Genomic DNA, 18,409 nt, shown 5'->3' with positions numbered 1-18,409 from the left:
TTAAATAAATGGCGAAAAAAAAAAGAACTTGTAATTCCCTTGACTATTTCTCCATGATGAACCCAACAAATATTATGTTTAGTTATTTGGTTTTCTTAGAATAAGACCTTTTCTTTGCAGTTACAGTAGTTGGGAATATCATTGAAAAATATCCTCCTACTCTAAATCTGTTTACTGCCAAAAGGTACAGACTCCTCCAACCCCATTCCATCACTCCAGTCCTTCCACAATCTTTTTGCCCCTTCTTGAGCTTATCACCATTCCTTTAAACTTCCTGCACACATTGAATAGCTTCTGTGCTGTGGTTAAAACCACCTGGCTTCCAAAGTGTAGTAGTTAATCTTTAAAGACAGTGGTATCAGCCAGGTCATTAGGGCCAGTAGAAAAGAATGGATCATTTTCAAACTGTGACTTTAAATAGCCAAGTCACACCTGAGCCTTCCAGTGGCAGCTCCCACACCCCACCTTTCTTGGTGGATTTGGGTTACCTGCCCTTCCATTGACTCACCCTGGTTCTCAGGTGACATTTCAAGAACGATGTCACTTGAGCCACCTTTTATTTTTAGGTCTGGGGTTAGTAAAGAGGAGAAGGAGGCAGATTCAGAGTAGGGGCTATGAAATTGATTTTGGCATCTTCCTATTTTTTTCAGCCTTTCTCAAGAACGCCTGGCATCCTCCTTTCCTATTTCTTCTCAGACCATATCTCTTAGGCAAGCAATAAAGATGTAGTACTAATACAGTGGTTAAGCCCATGGGCTCTGGCACCAGACAAGCTGTATTTATTTCCAGTATGTCACTGAAACTGTTCTTTTGAAGGTCATTGACTATCTCCTTATTGAAAACTCTAGTAAATTTATGGTGAAACTTACTTCTTCTTGACTCTATGTAGCATTTGTCACTGATTTGATCTCTCCCTGCTTGATATTCGATTTTCACTTGGCTTTTGGATACCACGTTATCCTGATTCTCCTACCTCCTTGACTGCATCCTCCTGGTTCCTCTAATAGCTATTTCCACTCATTCTGCTATTAAATTTAGGGATCCTTTCTTTTTAAATGCTCTCCTCTGGAGAGCTGCTGCAGTTTTACAGCACTGCCTACGACCTCTATGTTCATGCCTTCAAGGTTTATTATCTTCCCCTGGGCTCCAGTCTTCATAGCTCTGTCAAAAGGATATTTCCATCACATTTAATTCAGCATCTTTTGATTAAATCTGCCATACTGTCCCTCCTGGAATCAGCTTCAGCTCACTCCTCTCTTCTTCTCACCACTTTCTCAGGCTTCAAACTTTAAAGTCATCTTTTGATGTGTGCAAGGGAGAAGAAGTTAGTGACTGAGTTTTATCAATTCTTTCCCTGAAATGTCCTATAATATCTACTTCATCCCCCTCATGTTAGCTGTAGCCCAGACCCTTGTTACCATGTACAGTCATTATCACAATGCCTTTGTCTTTCTCCTACCTGAGTCTCTCTTTTCTCCAATTTTTTTTTCTTGGAAGAATAGTCTCAGCTCAAAACTCACCATAGTTCATTTTCCCTACAAGTCTAAACCCCTTTGCCTTGCTTCAATGCTTACTATAAATTACCCCAACTCTGCTAACAAACAACTTCCCATAACTTCCAGATATGAGCTCCCTCTTTAATCAGCAACCTCTGTGCTTCTCCCAGGCTCACATGCCCTGTTCACATTGTTCCCCTAATTTAGGATGTTCTTTTCCTTACCCACCTAAGTCCTAGCCATCCTTTGAGGCCAGGGCCCATCTTTTCCCGGATCCCTAACTCTGGCATTCAACACTGTCTCCCATCTCAGTACCTACAGCATTTCCAGCCCATTCCTCAGTGAAGCTCTAAATTATACTCAGCATGTATTATTTTTAAGTTGTTTATTTTCCCATAACCAGATTGTAACCTCCTCCAGGGCAGAAACTTAAGATAGCGTCCTACCATTACTATGGGCTCACTCTCGTTAACTGAGGACGACTTCTTAGTCTGACTGAAGTCTGGTAATACACTTGAGCTATGGTTAACAAATGTGATTATGTAGTTAACTCATAAAAGTAAAAACGACTTACATTTCAGTAAATGTTTACAATGTCCCAAACACTTCCAGGCACATTGATTAGCTTTTTATAAGGTAAAAAAATCTTCATTTTTCAGATAAGGAAACTGAAGCTTAGGGACGTGAAATTACTTGCTTAGAAGCTCACAGGGCTGAAAAGTGGGAGCCCTCCACTAAACTGCAATGCTTTCTGGTCTTTTTCTTTTCTTTCTTTCTTTCACGAAGATCTAACTTCACCAGTGTATATGGGGAGGATTAGAGACTATGATTCTATCTACCCCAATTTATTTAGGTTTCAACAGAGCAATGTCTGGAGCACAGTGTGACGTATCTTGTGTTTAGTCTCACTGTTGCTTTCCTGATGAAAAGCACCAGCATCCGTTCAGTTTTGCAACTCAGAGACCAGGGAGTCATCTTCAGCATTGCCCTTTCCTTCACTGTCTCACATGCATTTCATCATTAAGCTCAATGTTACTGCCTCCATTTCTCTTGAACTTCTTCACTTCTCGTCATGTCTGCCACATCTTAGTCTAAGCTACCAGCAATCACTGTCTCTTTAAGGGCCTCCTTACATCTACTCTTATCCTCCCCAATTTGTTCTCCAGTTAGAATAAGCTTTTCTGAATCAAATCTGATCATGTATCCCCAACCCCAAGCATTTTAGCAGGCTTCCAGCATCCATATAACAAACCCCTAAATCTATTTTTTTTAATTAATTGATTTTTGGCTGTGTTGGGTCTTCATTGCTGCACGCGGGCTTTCTCTCTAGTTGTGGCGAGCGGGATCTACTCTTCGTTGTGGTGCGCGGGCTTCTCATTGCGGTGGCTTCTCTTGTTGAGGAGCATGGGCTCTAGGTGCGCGGGCTTCCTTTGTTTGCGGCTCACGGGCTCTAGAGCGCAGGCTCAGTAGTTGTGGCGCATGGGCTTAGCTGCTCCATGGCATGTGGGATCTTCCTGGGCTCGAAACCATGTCCCCTGCATTGGCAGGTGGATTCTTAACCACTGCACCACTAGGGAAGTCCAACAAACCCCTAAATCTTTAGTACGACCGACTCTCCATGGTCTGACACCATCTTACAGCTCACTCCACTTTCTCTCTTGGTGTCTGATCCATTCTATCAGCATCTCAAATATGCCTGCTTCCTCCTACTATAGGGTGTTATCCTTACCCGGAACACTCTTCCCCTTACTCTTCTCCTAGTCAACTCGTATCCTTCCTTCACATCACACTACAATTATTTTCTCAAGACAGTGTTCCTTGACCTTCTTGACCAAGACAAATCTCTCTATGATGTATAATCTCTCAGCACCATGCAAGTATCCTCCATCACTTATCAGAGTTGAATTTCATATTTACTTCTCTGATTACTAGTGATTTCTGGTTAATACCTCTTTCTCGCACTAGACTAAAAGTTCCTTGAGGTGGGGCTAAGTTCAGCCTCTCACACAGACCTAGGTAGTAATGAAATACTTAAAAAATACTTGTTTAATGAATGGCTTAATGCATAAATAATCACTACTGATGACTACTAGTCATTTCAGTTTGGTTAACGGTTTGATGTCAATTTGTGGACACCCAACCTCGTTGACAGTTACCACCACTGTGCCAACAATACTGGGAGCCTAGCTCTGTGGTCACATGATAAGTGAGTGGACAAACTACAATTGGCACATTGTCACAGTCACTCTTAATTCCTACTCAGCACATGGCTTTAAGTTGTCAGCATCATGTTTGTTTATAGTGAAGAACTACAAACTAAAATCCTCAATTCTGTCCTGGCAGATGACATAAACACTGAGGTCCCAGTATTCCGCAGATGTTGAGGCACTAAGTTCAACTCAGAATAAGGAAGCACCACATTTAAAAAGCAACTGGATGAAAGAGCAGATATAGTATAGATTAGCTATCTTGAGTTTGAGGCAAAGTGCTCTGAGTCTGGCACCTTGTTCTAATGATCTTTGGCATATGGCAAAGCACAGTTAGAAGGGGGTCTGGCTTGGGTTCCAGCCATGCTCGTTTCTTTCTGAATTACCCAAAGGGCCTTGTTATAAAGCAGTGTTGCCTTTAAGACCACTGTACAACATGAACTTTGAGGGTAATATAATAAACAAGCTGCATATTTTCAATATGATTACAAGATGAAATGCAAGCTCATCAGATTTTTCAAGTATCATTTGAAAGGGTCAAAATTTTTATGGGTATGTGAAAGAGACAAAAGATAAATTAAAAGATGAGGATTAATTATTTTTCTTGAGTAAAAGACTCAAGGGCATAATGACGAGCTGGAGTATATCTTAGAATGTCGTTTGTTTGCAAAATGTTACCAAGTAGCTGGGTAATAATTCACAGAATTCATAATGAATTAAAAGACTACCACCTTAATAGAGTTTTTTTTTTCTATTTTACTTATTAAGATGGCCTTAATAATTCATGCATGGCAATACCTTTAACGAGCAACAAAATCTCACGTATCTCATTTAAACTTGGCAACTCTGCTGACAGTTAATATAGTCTTGCACCCCTGAGCCAGCAATTGTACAGGAGCCCTAGGCTGCTAGTAACTGAACCCATCCCATTTATGATAATCCCAGGAAAAGTTAAGCCCTAGATGAATGGCTGAATTTTACGATCATTCGCTAGGAAGATTTATTCATTCTTCATTTGTGGGGAGGTGAGAGAACAATAATGAGCCCAAACTATAACTCTTGTTCCACAGACTGCATTGCTGGCTTTGCTTCTTTCTTAACGGCAGCAACTGATTACCATTTTCTACTCAGATGGTGAAAAGAGAGAGAGGCATGTAACACTATCCCACTAGGCAAGGTGAGTTCTCTGCTTTACTCAAGCAGGAGCGCAAATACACAGATAGTTTAGACTTAACTTCTCTACCAGCATCTACCAGGCAGTTTTATTAAGCCACTGTCATTTCTTAAAGACACAATGAAGGAGCATTTACAATTGTTTTTCACATAAAAGAACGTTCCAGGTGATAATTCTCAAGATACTGTTCAAAATAAAATTTCAAAAGCAGACAGTAATTTTAATACACATTTATGTGCTACATCCATTTATATGATACCACTCACTGCTATATTTACAGTAGTCTGACTGACAGAAAATAGACTCCATTTAAATCCATTAAGACTTGTTCTTGGCATAGTGACTTAAGTTGGAGAAGCTCACTGAGCTGGCCACTGTTTCCTTTCATATGCCATTTAAAAAAATATTAGAGTTAAAAGTCAGTAAAGGCTTGGATTTAGGGAAAACACAGAACAATGTCACCACAAAAACTGGTTTCTTTTTTATGTATGAAGGTCGCTTTAATAATTCATGCATGGCAATATCATCAACAAGTAACAAAATCTCATGTAACTCATTTAAACTTACTGTGCTGAAATTGGACATGCCAAATTATATCACATTCGGGTTCACTACATGCAGAAACATCCATACCTGGTGTAAGGTGGGAGAGGCAGAGTAATTCTGGTCCATTTGTTGAAAGTATCTGACACCAGGATCCGCTGTAGGTGATAGCGATTGCATTCAACATTGGTAGGCAGACAGTCCCTTACCAATGGGTGCCATGACAATCCAAGGTCTACTGAGTATTCCAACTCAATAGCTGAAACAGGAAGCATTATTCTGGTTAGAAATACATATCTGCAGATCCAGGAACCATAATTACTTATGTTTTCATATGTTTTAATTTCAATCAAATATCATTTGATTTTCCCCAAATGTATTTCCTGGTTTTATTTTTTCCTCTGTATATTACTAGTGATTATTTTTAACTTTCCAAATTAAAATAATTTTTCTGTTAAGGGGATATGATCAAGTGAAAAAGTAACTTTTCCTGAATCACTTCTTTTTTTTTTTTTTTTAATTAATTAATTTATTTATTTATTTTTGGCTGTGTTGGGTCTTCGTTTCTGTGCGAGGGCTTTCTCTAGTTGCGGCAAGCGGGGGTCACTCTTCATTGCGGTGTGCGGGCCTCTCACTATCGCGGCTTCTCTTGTTGGGAGCACAGGCTCCAAACGCGCAGGCTCAGTAGTTGTGGCTCACGGGCCTAGTTGCTCCGCGGCATGTGGGATCTTCCCAGACCAGGGCTCGAACCCGTGTCCCCTGCACTGGCAGGCAGATTCTCAACCACTGAGCCACCAGGGAAGCCCTGAATCACTTCTTATACTGTGAAAATTTCAGAACAATTCTAACAAATCTATTGCTTCACATGCAGTTAAAGCAATAATAATAATAGTTATAATTTATATATATTTATTATTTAATCTAATAGTTATAGGATATATATTATATAAATACATTATATAAATTAGATATAATTTATGTATTATAATAACTATATTTTGTCTATTTAAAGGTTAACATACAAATATAAAATGTAGTAACCATATGTTATAATGACTACTTTTTAAACAGTTAAAAATATTGAGCAGCCTTCTCAAAATTTAAGCATTCTATAGGGATCCTGACCAACTTATGCCAAACTTTCTCTGGTATAGGTGAAACTCCTAAGAAACTGACAAATCTCTTTTGCTTATATATCCTGCTTTGCTGTGTTATGGAATATACTGGGAAATCAGAGAAGCCTAAAGAGGGAGCTGAAGGCCATGCAGTTCGTGCCAAAGCAGGCAGTCAGGCTGTGGGTCTGAAGAGATTCCTTTCTTTCCTTTCTCTTCTTCCAAAACATTCAACCTATACGCTATGTTTGATATTTCTCTCTCTGGTCCCTTCTTAAGACTTTATAAACTACTTCAGCCCATACCTCCCTACTGAAACTGCCTAAGACCACGATTCTCAGTCTTGGCTGCACACTGAAATCGCATGGGTACCTTTAGAAACTACTGATGCCAAAGCCCCACCTGCAGAGATTGGGATTTCACTCCCGTGGGGCAGGCCAAGGTGTTGGGAGCTTTTAAGTTCCCCAGGGGATTCTCTCATGCAGCCAGCGTGGGACCACTCACTGGTCCTGGTGGCCTAAGGTTCCTGGTGGCCTTTTCTAGTTAAATAAAATGGCCTGTCTCAGTCTTCATTGTTCTTGCCCTCCTTACAGCCTTGGACATTATTGATGACTCCCTGGTTCTTGAAACTTTCCTTTCTTTTGGAGGACATTATTCTGAATCTCCTGTCTTATTTCCCTCTGACTTCTGTGCTAACTAGCCCAGCTATGGGCATCTTTCCAGACCCCATTTCTGGCCTTCTATTCTACACCTATCTTCCTTGGGCTTCAACTGCTATCTCTGTGCCCAAATCTCCCAATTTTACGTCTCAAAATTGATTTTATTCATTCAGCAAATGTTTATTCAGCCTGGCATTGTCCTGGATGCTGGCATACCATGATGCACAGTATAGACAAAGTTCCTGCTTTCTACACTGCAAGCCCTCTGCACTAAAGGATACCACCACTTAAAACTGTTTTCACCACACTAGAGAAAGACTCATCATTTTCCCTCATAAATAAACATCTCTTCTTAACTACCAAATGCTATCAGTGACAATGTTTTTGCACTAGTTTTCTGGGCTCAAAATTTAGAAATTATTTTAGAAATTTTACTCCTTTCTTCTTTACCCTCTATGTTCAACATCTCACCTGGTTTTGAAGTTTGCTGCTTCTTTCCTTTTGGTTTGCAGTGTCTCATACTAGTTTTATCCATTCCCTTTCTCTTCATGCCACGTAATTCAGGTTTTCATCACTTCCTACAGATTCAAACACTGACACTTTTTTGTTGGGATTCTTCTCTACCCACCTTCATTGGCTCCTGGGCTGATCTCCCTAAAACCCACCATGCCACTCCCCTGCACTTGTGCCCTCTTATTCATGACCTTGTCAAGCACAAATTCCTGTGCCTGCCTTTTAATGCCCTTCTTAATCTGCTGCCAACTCTTCTTGGCCACTTTCCTCTTTCATTTTTTATTCAGTTTCATCTTTCTCAAGAGGTTTACCCAGCCTACAGAAGAAAGTACATGTGACTGGGCTTATGAAGGCAGAGTTTCAGTCTTGGTTCTGCTGCATGCTGACCGTGTCATAACTCACCTCCCTGGTCTCTAGCTGACTTCCTATGCTAATGAGGGAGTGGGTGTCTAGGACCCTAAAGTCCCTATCTATTTTCAAAATTAGCACTCTACTCTCCTCCATTAGATGCAAATATTGTCTGTTCAGGCTGGTCTGCTCATGGTTTACCCATGGACCAGGAGAATCCCCGCTTTATGCTGCCAGCCCAGCCTGGGGTGTCCTCTCTTCCCCATTCACCCTTCAAATTCACTCCAACCATCAACACCCACTTGAGACTTAGCTTCTTTGTGAAATCTTCCCAAACTTCTTGGACTGGCCATCCACTGGTTATCTCTTCCTCGGCCGAACTCTCATTACATTTTGCATTAGTACCACTCCATACAGCACTGGATTTAGTCATTTATTGGACTCATTTTCTGAAGTATCCCCTCAACTAGACTGTACCTAGTGAAGACAGGCTGTGTACCTTATACTTTTCCAAGCTCCACCTTTACTGACTAGTTTAGTGTTGACTGATTGAGTCTGAAATAGAAAGAGTTCTTCTGGGCTTCCTTCTTAGATCTGTCCATTACATTCAGACTAAAGGAAATATGAAAAATCTGGATTTTTCAGGACCTTGGAAGTAACCAAGTTCTCCAGATTTTGGCCCCCAAGAACCTAAAACATTGTAGTGTGAACATTCTAGTTTGGATCTCTTGGAGGAATAGTGATACAGGGTGGTGAAAGACCAGAAGGTCCCCAGAATCCTGACAGATCTGCAAATTCCAGTGAAGGGTCCAAGTATGCAAAGATGTCAGTTTTTATAGCTCCTAAGATAGGCTCGTGTGTGTGTGTGTGTGCGCATGTGTCTGTGTGCACGCGTGTGTAAGGTATGCATAACCTAGAAGATGCAAACTGGTCACAATCACAGTGGTTTAGAATATGCTATGACCCACAGTGGCAGAAAGTATCAGACAAAATAGGAACAACAAAATTTCATGATTCCTGGGAGATGGAAAGGAGACAATAACTGGACTAATCTAAAGCCCTATGAATTAAAACCCATGTAAATACAAATGTATGTGTAAATCCTATTGCTTATTCTGACATTCTCTATATGACGAGAACCCTTTATTCTGTAAATATGATACTTAAAAAATCTGGATTTATAAAAAGAGATAAATTGGGGGCTATTGTTTATTAAAAAAAGAAGTCTTCATGGACATATGCTTAAAAATAGGCTCACAGGCTTTAAAAAATAAACGTCTAAAACTCAATTTACACACAGCATTTTCAAGAATGCAGTTATGTTTTGACTGAAAGCACACTTGTGTTTTACTTACAGACTTCTTGGAGGTGTAGTATAGTCCTTTGACAGAGGCAGCCTTGGATGCCCATTTACACTTCTCTGTCCCTCTACCTGGAAAGGGAATACTCACCATAACAAGAGTCTGTGACCGAGCAGGAGGCGGCGAAATCTATCTGTAGGAATGAATCCTCGCTCACAGCAATGTCTGTGGTGACCACATAACGGGTGCTGGCCTTTTCGATGAAGACTAGGGCATCACCAGTAGAGCCACACACAGGCATCTTGGTGCCTCCAGGGTGAAGCAGCCATTTCCTACTGTCCAGAGTTGTGAAATCATCCTCCAAGACTGTATTACCAGAAATATTTCCTCCAATAAGAATCTGAAATATATTTTTTAAAAAACAACTTTTCAATTTGGTTTCGAGATAGGAGAAAGTTCATTTCTTTTTGTTTGTTTGTTTTTATCTGTCAGATCGCTCAGAACTGGCATTATACAGCAAGCATAATGTTAGAGGGCCTTTCAGAATGCTCCTGTTTATGTGGTCTGCTTGCCCATCTGGCAAAAAGCTACAGAAACAAATCGAAAGACTGACAAAACCATTCACAGCCTTCATGGGCCAAATTGTGCCTTTGGAAACTACGCGTACCCAAGCTGGGAACGCAAAGTTTGGCTTACATTATTTTCCATGTAAAATTTCTATTTAAGGACAGTTGTACCCTAAGCCATTTCAGTTCCAATTCTTTGCATGGATTCTACCGTTTGTTAACAGGTTCTTTGAGATCTATTTGATATGCATATTATTATGTATGAAGATCCTTTAGAACTGTCCATAAGGATGTTAGGGAGATTTATTTATTTTTTCTTTAAAGGCTAGGAAAGAGGATTGGGCAACTACTGCATGTGGCACCAATGCTAATTTGCACATTTTCCTTTTCGGAGAATTATAGCCTCGTATCACGCTTGATAAGGTCCCTCTATCCATATGGCAGAATCCTCTATGAGCAGAACCTGGGCCTTCTGTTGCGTCGTTTGTTTTTATAGGTTCAGGCAGTTGAAGGAATAGAGAATGAAAGGAACCTAAATGCCACATCTAATCTAGCCGTGTGCCCTTGGGTAAGTCACCCGACTGTGGGTACTGGGCTTCCTCTACTGAGTGAGGGGTTGGACTAACTGCTTTCTAAAGCCATATTTAGCTCAAGTGACAACATTGTAACAGTTAATCCTGAAGGGACTGACCTGGTCGATTACCCAGGGACTGTAGAAGTGCCCATTTTCAGATGGTTGCCACCAGCGGAGACGTGTAGAAGCAGAACGGGCTTTCAAAGGTATCTCCAGGGCTATGTACCTGCCCACGTTGCTGGAGTTGCTGAAAAGGAACTCTTGAAGGAGACTCCACGAGAGGCCACCATTGAGAGAATATTGCAGAAGCACAGGTTGGCTCCTGGGGTCTGGAACACCTTTACCACATCCCAGTCTCATGAAGAACTGCACAAATCTGATACGAGTAAAATCTACTGTAGAATTTTACTTGAGTGAAAATTCACACCATTGACAAAAGACAAGTGCACAGGATAATAGGGGGAAGGTATACCTTTAATGAATATCATGATTTAACGAATGTCCGAAGCAATTGTCTCCAAGTCTGACTTCCCATTTTAATGTGAAAGGGAGTTAATAAAACGTGAAGTCTGAAAAAGGCCATTCTGTACCCATATTTATATTTGGCACCCCTCCAGAGGGGAGAGTCTGAGGGAAGTGAGCATTCACTGCACCCTCTGGCTATTCTGTAAGAAGATGGGAGGGGTTCAAAGGCTGTCCAGGTTTGGGAGTGTGTATTGCTATCTATTCAAGATAAATTTGTATCCTTGCCCTTAGTATCTGAAACTGGAAGAATGTAATCAATGTAGTTTATGCCGTTTATTGGCAAAATCATCCATTCCCTGGTTTTACCAGTAGTTTTCCAGATCTCATATTGTTGGTTTTGTGAGACACATTTAAATTCACCAGTTGTAGCACCTCTTTGTGAAAGGCCAGGCATCTTTTGGAAGAGGTGTGTCAAACCTGAGCCTCTTTTCTGTCTTTTGTGCCAGGGGCAGGAGAGCATGAGTGTGGGGTGGTGGTGATGGTGGGCTGTGCCAGCCTTTGACTGTTGCTGGGTCTGGGATGGATGATACTGGCCATCAAGAACTGTGGCAGTCAGCCAGTGGCAATCTTCCCAGCTGGCAGGGAGGTGGACAGAGCGGCAGCAACCAGCTGGGGTGCCAATGAAAACCAGCTCACATGTTATCTTTGGCAGGCGAGCTGCTGGTGCCTGGTCTGGCCGCTGTGCTAGCTGGTGATGCAGAATAAATTTCATATGCAACCCAACACACATACCCAATTATGGACGCATGTCAAACATATGAAATATATTGGGGCTTACAATAAAAGTTAACAGTGCCATATATAAAATCATGCACTCTTCATGGGTTCCTCCCCTCCCCCATCTCCACTAACTGGGCATTCATTTACCTCATAACCCTGAGAAAATTGGGATTTTATATGGAGGTCAATATATGCAAATCTTATACAGCATGCTACTAAGATGAGATGAATAATGGAGCTTTTAACATTGGATTAATGACAAAAATACATGGTTAGTGCCTTGTGAAGTTTATATCTATAAAAACAATAATCATTTACAGAGAAACACTTTTAGCACATTGTCTACTTGTATTGGGAAAATGTTTATATTAATTTATAGACAAACCATGTTAGAATTATTTGGAAAAATCTCATATTTCTAAATTAGAGAACTCAGCTGCCAGTGATAAATCTTAAATAAAGAGAAACAAATTAAACTACATGCATTAAAATAGGATGGAGATAAATAAAATCTTGCTTTCTATAACCTTAAAATTATTATCTCATAGATAGAGTTGTATTTTCTATGAAGCATGATCAAATTTATAATTCAATAAATGAAAGATTTAGGAGGAAGAAGAGGATAAATATGTTACAGTGTATGTTAAGATACTCTGAAATGTTTCAAAAGATGAAACATGATTTCTTTGTTCACTTGCAAAAATAGGTCAGGGTTCCATTTTATACATGTTAAACTGTATTTTCTATTTTACTGGCTAAGTTTTTGGCTCATCAAATGATCAAGGGATACACATCTTGACAGGACATAATCCTCTGAGCCAGTTTAAAATGTTTGTTTCTGAGTGACTGTGCTCAATTTAGAAAATGAGTGCTTTGAATGTATGAGCAAATCATTGGAAAGAAATGCTTATAAACAATAAGGCTACACTTTAGATGTTCTTATATTGCTAATGGATATAAAATTAACTGTGAATAATTTGTGGATGTATTATATTTCAATTAAGCTTTCCCCTAAGAATGGTAAATAACTTCTACATAGTCCAAGTGCTAATGAAAAGTATTCTGTAGAAGGTGGATAAAGAAGATGCAACATTACTTTCTTGAAGTTAAAGTGAGTTAAACGTTGTCACTCCCTGGTCATCCACCATGTAGAAGACCAGGTATTAACCTCTGTCCGTTCAGCTGCGTTTCATTTCTGATCCAGTTATTGTACAAATCTCAGTTTTAGAATGGAAATTATATAAATCGTGTCTTAATGGAGTCTTTGACAAGAGAGAAGCTCAGCATTTACAATGGAAGGCCTTATCCTTGAGATCTCTGCTTCTTTCTGTTTTGATTATGTTCTGCTACTTTACATTACAAGGTGGCTCTTCAACAGCATTTAAAAATGATTACCTAGCATGTGATAAATCCAGATCTCGTGTCATCAACATGCGTAAGCCATCTTCATTGAAAAAGAGGTTGTTTCCACTGGAAAGGATTCCACACTTCCGAGATGGCTTTCCACCACTCATTAATAGGAATCTATCAGATTCTAGCTGACCTGAAAAAAGTGGAAAATGTGGTTTACCTATGACCCCAAATACAGTCATATTATTTTTTTAAAGGAATATAGTAAGTGCTTTGTGAAGTTTTAAAATATGAAGTCATGAATACTGAAGTCATATATTTGGGGGATAAGAAGTCTCTTCAACATTTTAGCTTGTTTGAAACCTGTTTAACATTGGCTGTATGATTTAAGGGTTCACATGACAGAGGGAGGAGGCCTTTTCCTGAGTATCTATGGTCCACCCAAATTGTTCCCTCTTTCTGCTCCTCTGCACTGCAAAAAAAGACACTGGCTAGTCAGAGTGGTTCAGCCCAAAATTAAAAAAGGGTAATAAGACCTTTCCACTGGCCTCTTCACTGTGTCCTTGTTACTGAGAGGACAGTATCAGGCCAGTGTTATATAATATTTAAAAAAACACAATTTTAATGGGAGAAATTTCAGTGTAATTTAATATTTCCTATTAAATAATGTCTTTCAAAACCAGCTTGCCAATCTCTTTAGATATTCACCTTAGATCTAATTTACTTTTTTGATTGTGGTAAAATGCATATAACATAAATTTTGCCATTTTTACTATTTTAAAGTTAATGGTTCAATGGCTTTCAGTACATTCACAATGTTGTAAAACCATGTTGTGTTGTGCTAACTAGCTCCAGAATTTTTTCATCACCATAAAGAAAACCTTGTACCCATTAAGCAGTTACTGCCCATTTCCCCCTCACCCAGCCCCTGGCAACCACTAATCTGTTTTCTGTCTCTATGGATTTGCCTATTTTGAGTGTTTCATAAAAATGGAATCATGACATGTGGCCTTTTGTGTCTGACTTCTTTCACTTAGTATAATGTTTTCAAGGTTCATCTATATTATAGTATGTATCAGCATTTCATTCCTTTTTATGGTTGAATAATATTCCATAGTATTGATATAACTAAACCTAATTCTAAAATGTACCTTAAAACCATAGATATATTATAAAAAATTTACAGACAACTTGGGAAAAAGAAAAAATCTTTTAATCCCACTATCCTAACAGAGATAGCTATTACATTTATTTAAGACTTTCTCTTGTGAGAATGTTTTTCCACTATTATCAGAAAGCATATCCAATGGATATACAATTAACTGTGAATAATTTCAATCATTAGAGCACATACATTTTTCTACTTTGTCACATATCTTCATACATAATGACATTAGATTCTAGGTATAACTGAGGTGCATAAAGAGACAAAAGGCTGCATAATGAGTTGGTGATAAAGCAATGACAAGAATTTATATTTCTGCAAACTTGCTCCTTCTACCCAAGATTAACCCTCTATAGACATTTTCCAAAATTATCATTGATCAGAAATTACATGTGATAGAAAAAAATGGCTAAAATAGCCTTAGTTCTTCTCAATTACAGTCTTGTTCACTCTCACTGACCATTGTTTCAAGAATGGAACCCTATGAAATTCAGAACTAAATGAAGGCTTGGGTGGTCCCAAACGTAATGATAAATAATGAAATATCAGAGTGGAACTTAATGATTACTTCTATATTACAAATTATGCTTAATGTATAAGTTCTTTCACAAAGCTACATAGATTTTATATGAAGAAATTACCTTCAAAATCATCCTTGAGAAAATCAGGATTTTTGGTGCTTATTTTACAGGTTGGACCTGAGTAGCCAGGATCGCATATACACTTGGTTCCATTGATACAACTCCCGTGTCCGTTACACATCTCTTCACATTGGGGACCGATATAAACATTATCAATGGCCCATGTCACTGGCTGAGAGCCAGCAGGATAAAATCCTTGGTACCATCTGAAACGCACAGATCTGGAAAAGAGAGACAAGCCCTTCAAAATCTAATCAACACATTAATCTAAGTAAGCACATCTGATCAATGAGCAGTGGGCAGTTACTACCTCTGCACCACACTCAAGAAGTACAAAACATGATTCAACATCTCAGGACCATAAACTCCATTCCTCAAGCTCCAGGATTTTGCCAATAAAGTTCCTGCTTTCTATAAGCCCTTCCCAATTCTATCACTATGTCAAAATTCCACTTGAGCTTCCACCTTTTTCAATATTGACTTTTCTTGGTGAGGATTTTTCCATTAAATACTGTCTATGTTCTACATAACTAATCTTTTTTTAAATGGAGGTAAAATTCACAAAGTATAAAAGTAATAATTAACCATTTAAAGTGTACAATTTGGTGGTGTTTAGTACCTCCACAGTGTTAGCCAGCTATCACCTCTATCAAGTTCCAGGACACTTTCATCACCCCAAAGGAAACCCCGTGCCCATTCTCCCCTACACCCAGCCCCTGGCAACCACTAATCTGCTTCTTGTCTCTGTGGATTTACCTATTCTGGATATTCCATATAAATGGAATCACATGCTATATGAGCTTTAATGTCTGGCTTTAGTCACTTATCATAATGTTTTCAGGGTTCATCCATGTTGTAGCAAGTATCAGAATTTCATCCTTTTTTTTTTTTTAAATTAATTTATTTATTTTTGGCTGTGTTGGGTCTTCGTTTCTGTGTGAGGGCTTTCTCTAGTTGTGGCAAGCGGGGGCCACTCTTCATCGCGGTGCGTGGGCCTCTCACCGTCGCGGCCTCTCCTGTTGCGGAGCACAAGCTCCAGACGCACAGGCTCAGTAGTTGTGGCCCACGGGCCCAGTTTCTCTGCGGCATGTGTGATCCTCCCAGACCAGGGCTCGAACCCGTGTCCCCTGCACTGGCAGGCAGACTCTTAACCACTGCGCCACCAGGGAAGCCCTCATCCTTTTTTTATGACTGAATAATATTCAATTGTATGGCTATATCAACTTTATTTACCCATTCATCAATTGATGGACATTTGTTTTGTTTCCACCTTTTGGCTATTGTGAATAGTGCTTCTGTGAATATTCGTGTACAAGTATTTGTTTGAATACCTCTTTTCAATATTTTTTTTGTAGAATCACAGTGGATTTGCTGGGTCATGTGGTAAATAACTCATCCTTTAATTTCTCTCTCTTCCATAATTTTGATGGAATTTCCATTATTATAGTTATCACAGCTGGAGGTATTTAAAAGCACACTTATTTGCCTCATTGGCTATGAGCTCCTAGAGGCCAATGTTCATACCTCTTTCTTTTTTGCACCCTTTCACGGTGCCCAGTACAGTGTTTCACACATAGCAGATGCTCAGTTAATGTTTCTTGAATGTCATTTGTTATGGAAAGCCTTAAAAGACAAACTAGGGTGTTTTGGATTTTATCCTATTGGCAACAGAAAGTCCCAAAAGATTATTTTAAAGAGAGGAGTGACAAAGTCAGATTTATTTTTAGTTAAATGTCTCACTTCTTAATTTCTTTTTAAATGAAACACAATTTTCCTTTTTACTTGTAAGATGATTGCCCTATCATGTTGCTGACGATAAGTTAGCTCCTTAGAAATAATCTACATATTTAGGTAGCAGGTCAGAAATAGTTGAGTATATTTTATTATGTACAAAACTCAGTTCAAAGAAGATAGACTTTATTTCAGAGGAGCTAGATATAGAGATGGCATGTGCACTCATATTTGTACCCTGTGAATCTGTCCAATTTTCAATTATATAGAAACCAAATTCAGAATAGTTCTTTTTATTTGAGAAACAGAAATTAGAAGTCAGTATTAGAAGCATTTACTAGACTTCTAAAGTTTAGCAGATAGTAAAGCAGATGGAGTCAAGTTCCCACATACAATTTTAACCTTAATTTCATTGTTTATATCAAGACTCCAACTATATTAAGCTGCCCCCAAAATGCCAGTTCATAATTAACTTTTATTTTCTAATACTTGTCAGAGTTTAGTCTTGGCAAGAAGCACTTCCTACCTTTTGAACTTTCAGACTGCTGAGTTGAGGGAAACGGCTGGAGTTTTCCTTTGAACAAAGCCTACATGGAATTTGTTTGAACTTCTTATTTATTCAAATGTTCTGAATACAAATGAACCACCTTGGTTGGATATTTATTATTGTTCACCTGTCTTGACACAGAAACTGCAAGCACTATGATAAATGGACTGAAGGGTCTGGTTTCACTGTGGTTCCCAGTCTGCTGAAATCTTATTTTGAAAATTTCTCACTGCCACCCTCCCTGGTGAATGTCAGCGTCTGTTCTCCCAAGCCAGTGGTATTGAAAAGAATCTGTTTTTTTAATGTAAACTTAAAATTTCAAGCACACAGCAGTGCTTTCATTAAATAGGGGTTTTGGTTGACTCATGAAACTGCATAAAGCAAAAGCAATTAGGAAGTTTTAAAGACAAAAAGACTCTAAATGAAAAAGACACAAGGGTGATGTGAATAAAATTCGATGGAAGCTCAATACTTATGCTTTAAATGTGAATTGACTATATGTAAAGGCAAGAAACAGCCATTTCTGCACCTGAAACATTTAGTATAGTTTTTTGGTACCTAGTGTCCTGTGAGTGCACAGAAAAAGGCAATTTAAACATGGGTAATATATTTCTTTTAGCATATAGCACTTGTGCCATTATTATGTACCACGCTGAATACAGACCAAGGAATGGTTCACTGAGTTGAAGAAAATTTAACTTTTGCCTTCCAGCAGTTCATGCCTGTGTGGGTCTTAAGAAGAGTGCTAATTGTTTTCCTGAAACAAGGACTAGACAACATTTCTAAGGCAAATTCTTCTCTTTGTAGAAACAGTTGAAGGCAGTTTGAAAGGTAGGTTTATACCACTGTGAGAGTGGGCATGCCTCCTTAACAGATTTACTTTCCTTTCATAGAAATGAAAATCACATGGAATGTAAATAACATGATGGTTTAAGTTCTGTACCTTTATAATTAGAGGAGGTATATTTTAAACTGACTCCCAATATACCAGTCGGTGAAAATACAGATGTCTGCATTTCTCTCGTTCAAATTACATCTCCATGCCTTATGTGTAAGCACAGCCTGGTGGACAAAGCCAACTGGTAATGATACAGGCTCCATGATCCTGGAGCACTGTCCTGGGGTGGGTAGCTTCATTTAGTACCTCTGGTTGGCAGTGACTGTATATCATACGCCTTTAAATCAGATTATTTTCATGTGGGAACTTGCGGAAGCAAGTCTCAGTTGTTAAGACAAT

General features: G+C 39.1%; 1 protein-coding gene across 3 annotated transcripts in view; it reads right to left on the bottom strand.

The window, feature by feature from the left end:
• RELN (reelin) overlaps window positions 1-18,409 on the bottom strand; it is a 529,312-nt gene that overhangs the window by 49,803 nt on the left and 461,100 nt on the right. For all 3 annotated transcript variants that reach the window (XM_082399695.1, XM_082399693.1, XM_082399694.1), the window contains exons 42-46: window positions 14,895-15,115; window positions 13,134-13,281; window positions 10,611-10,869; window positions 9,504-9,753; window positions 5,511-5,679 (exon numbers count right to left, since the gene is read on the bottom strand). In XM_082399695.1, the coding sequence (XP_082255821.1) occupies window positions 5,511-5,679; window positions 9,504-9,753; window positions 10,611-10,869; window positions 13,134-13,281; window positions 14,895-15,115 (1,047 nt within the window). The remainder of the gene's footprint in view (window positions 1-5,510; window positions 5,680-9,503; window positions 9,754-10,610; window positions 10,870-13,133; window positions 13,282-14,894; window positions 15,116-18,409) is intronic.

This window comes from Balaenoptera borealis (assembly GCF_965194805.1).
Source record: "Balaenoptera borealis genome assembly, chromosome: 7".
In the NCBI taxonomy this organism is placed as follows: Eukaryota; Metazoa; Chordata; class Mammalia; order Artiodactyla; family Balaenopteridae; genus Balaenoptera; species Balaenoptera borealis.
This window is presented reverse-complemented; position numbering and strand designations above follow the sequence as displayed.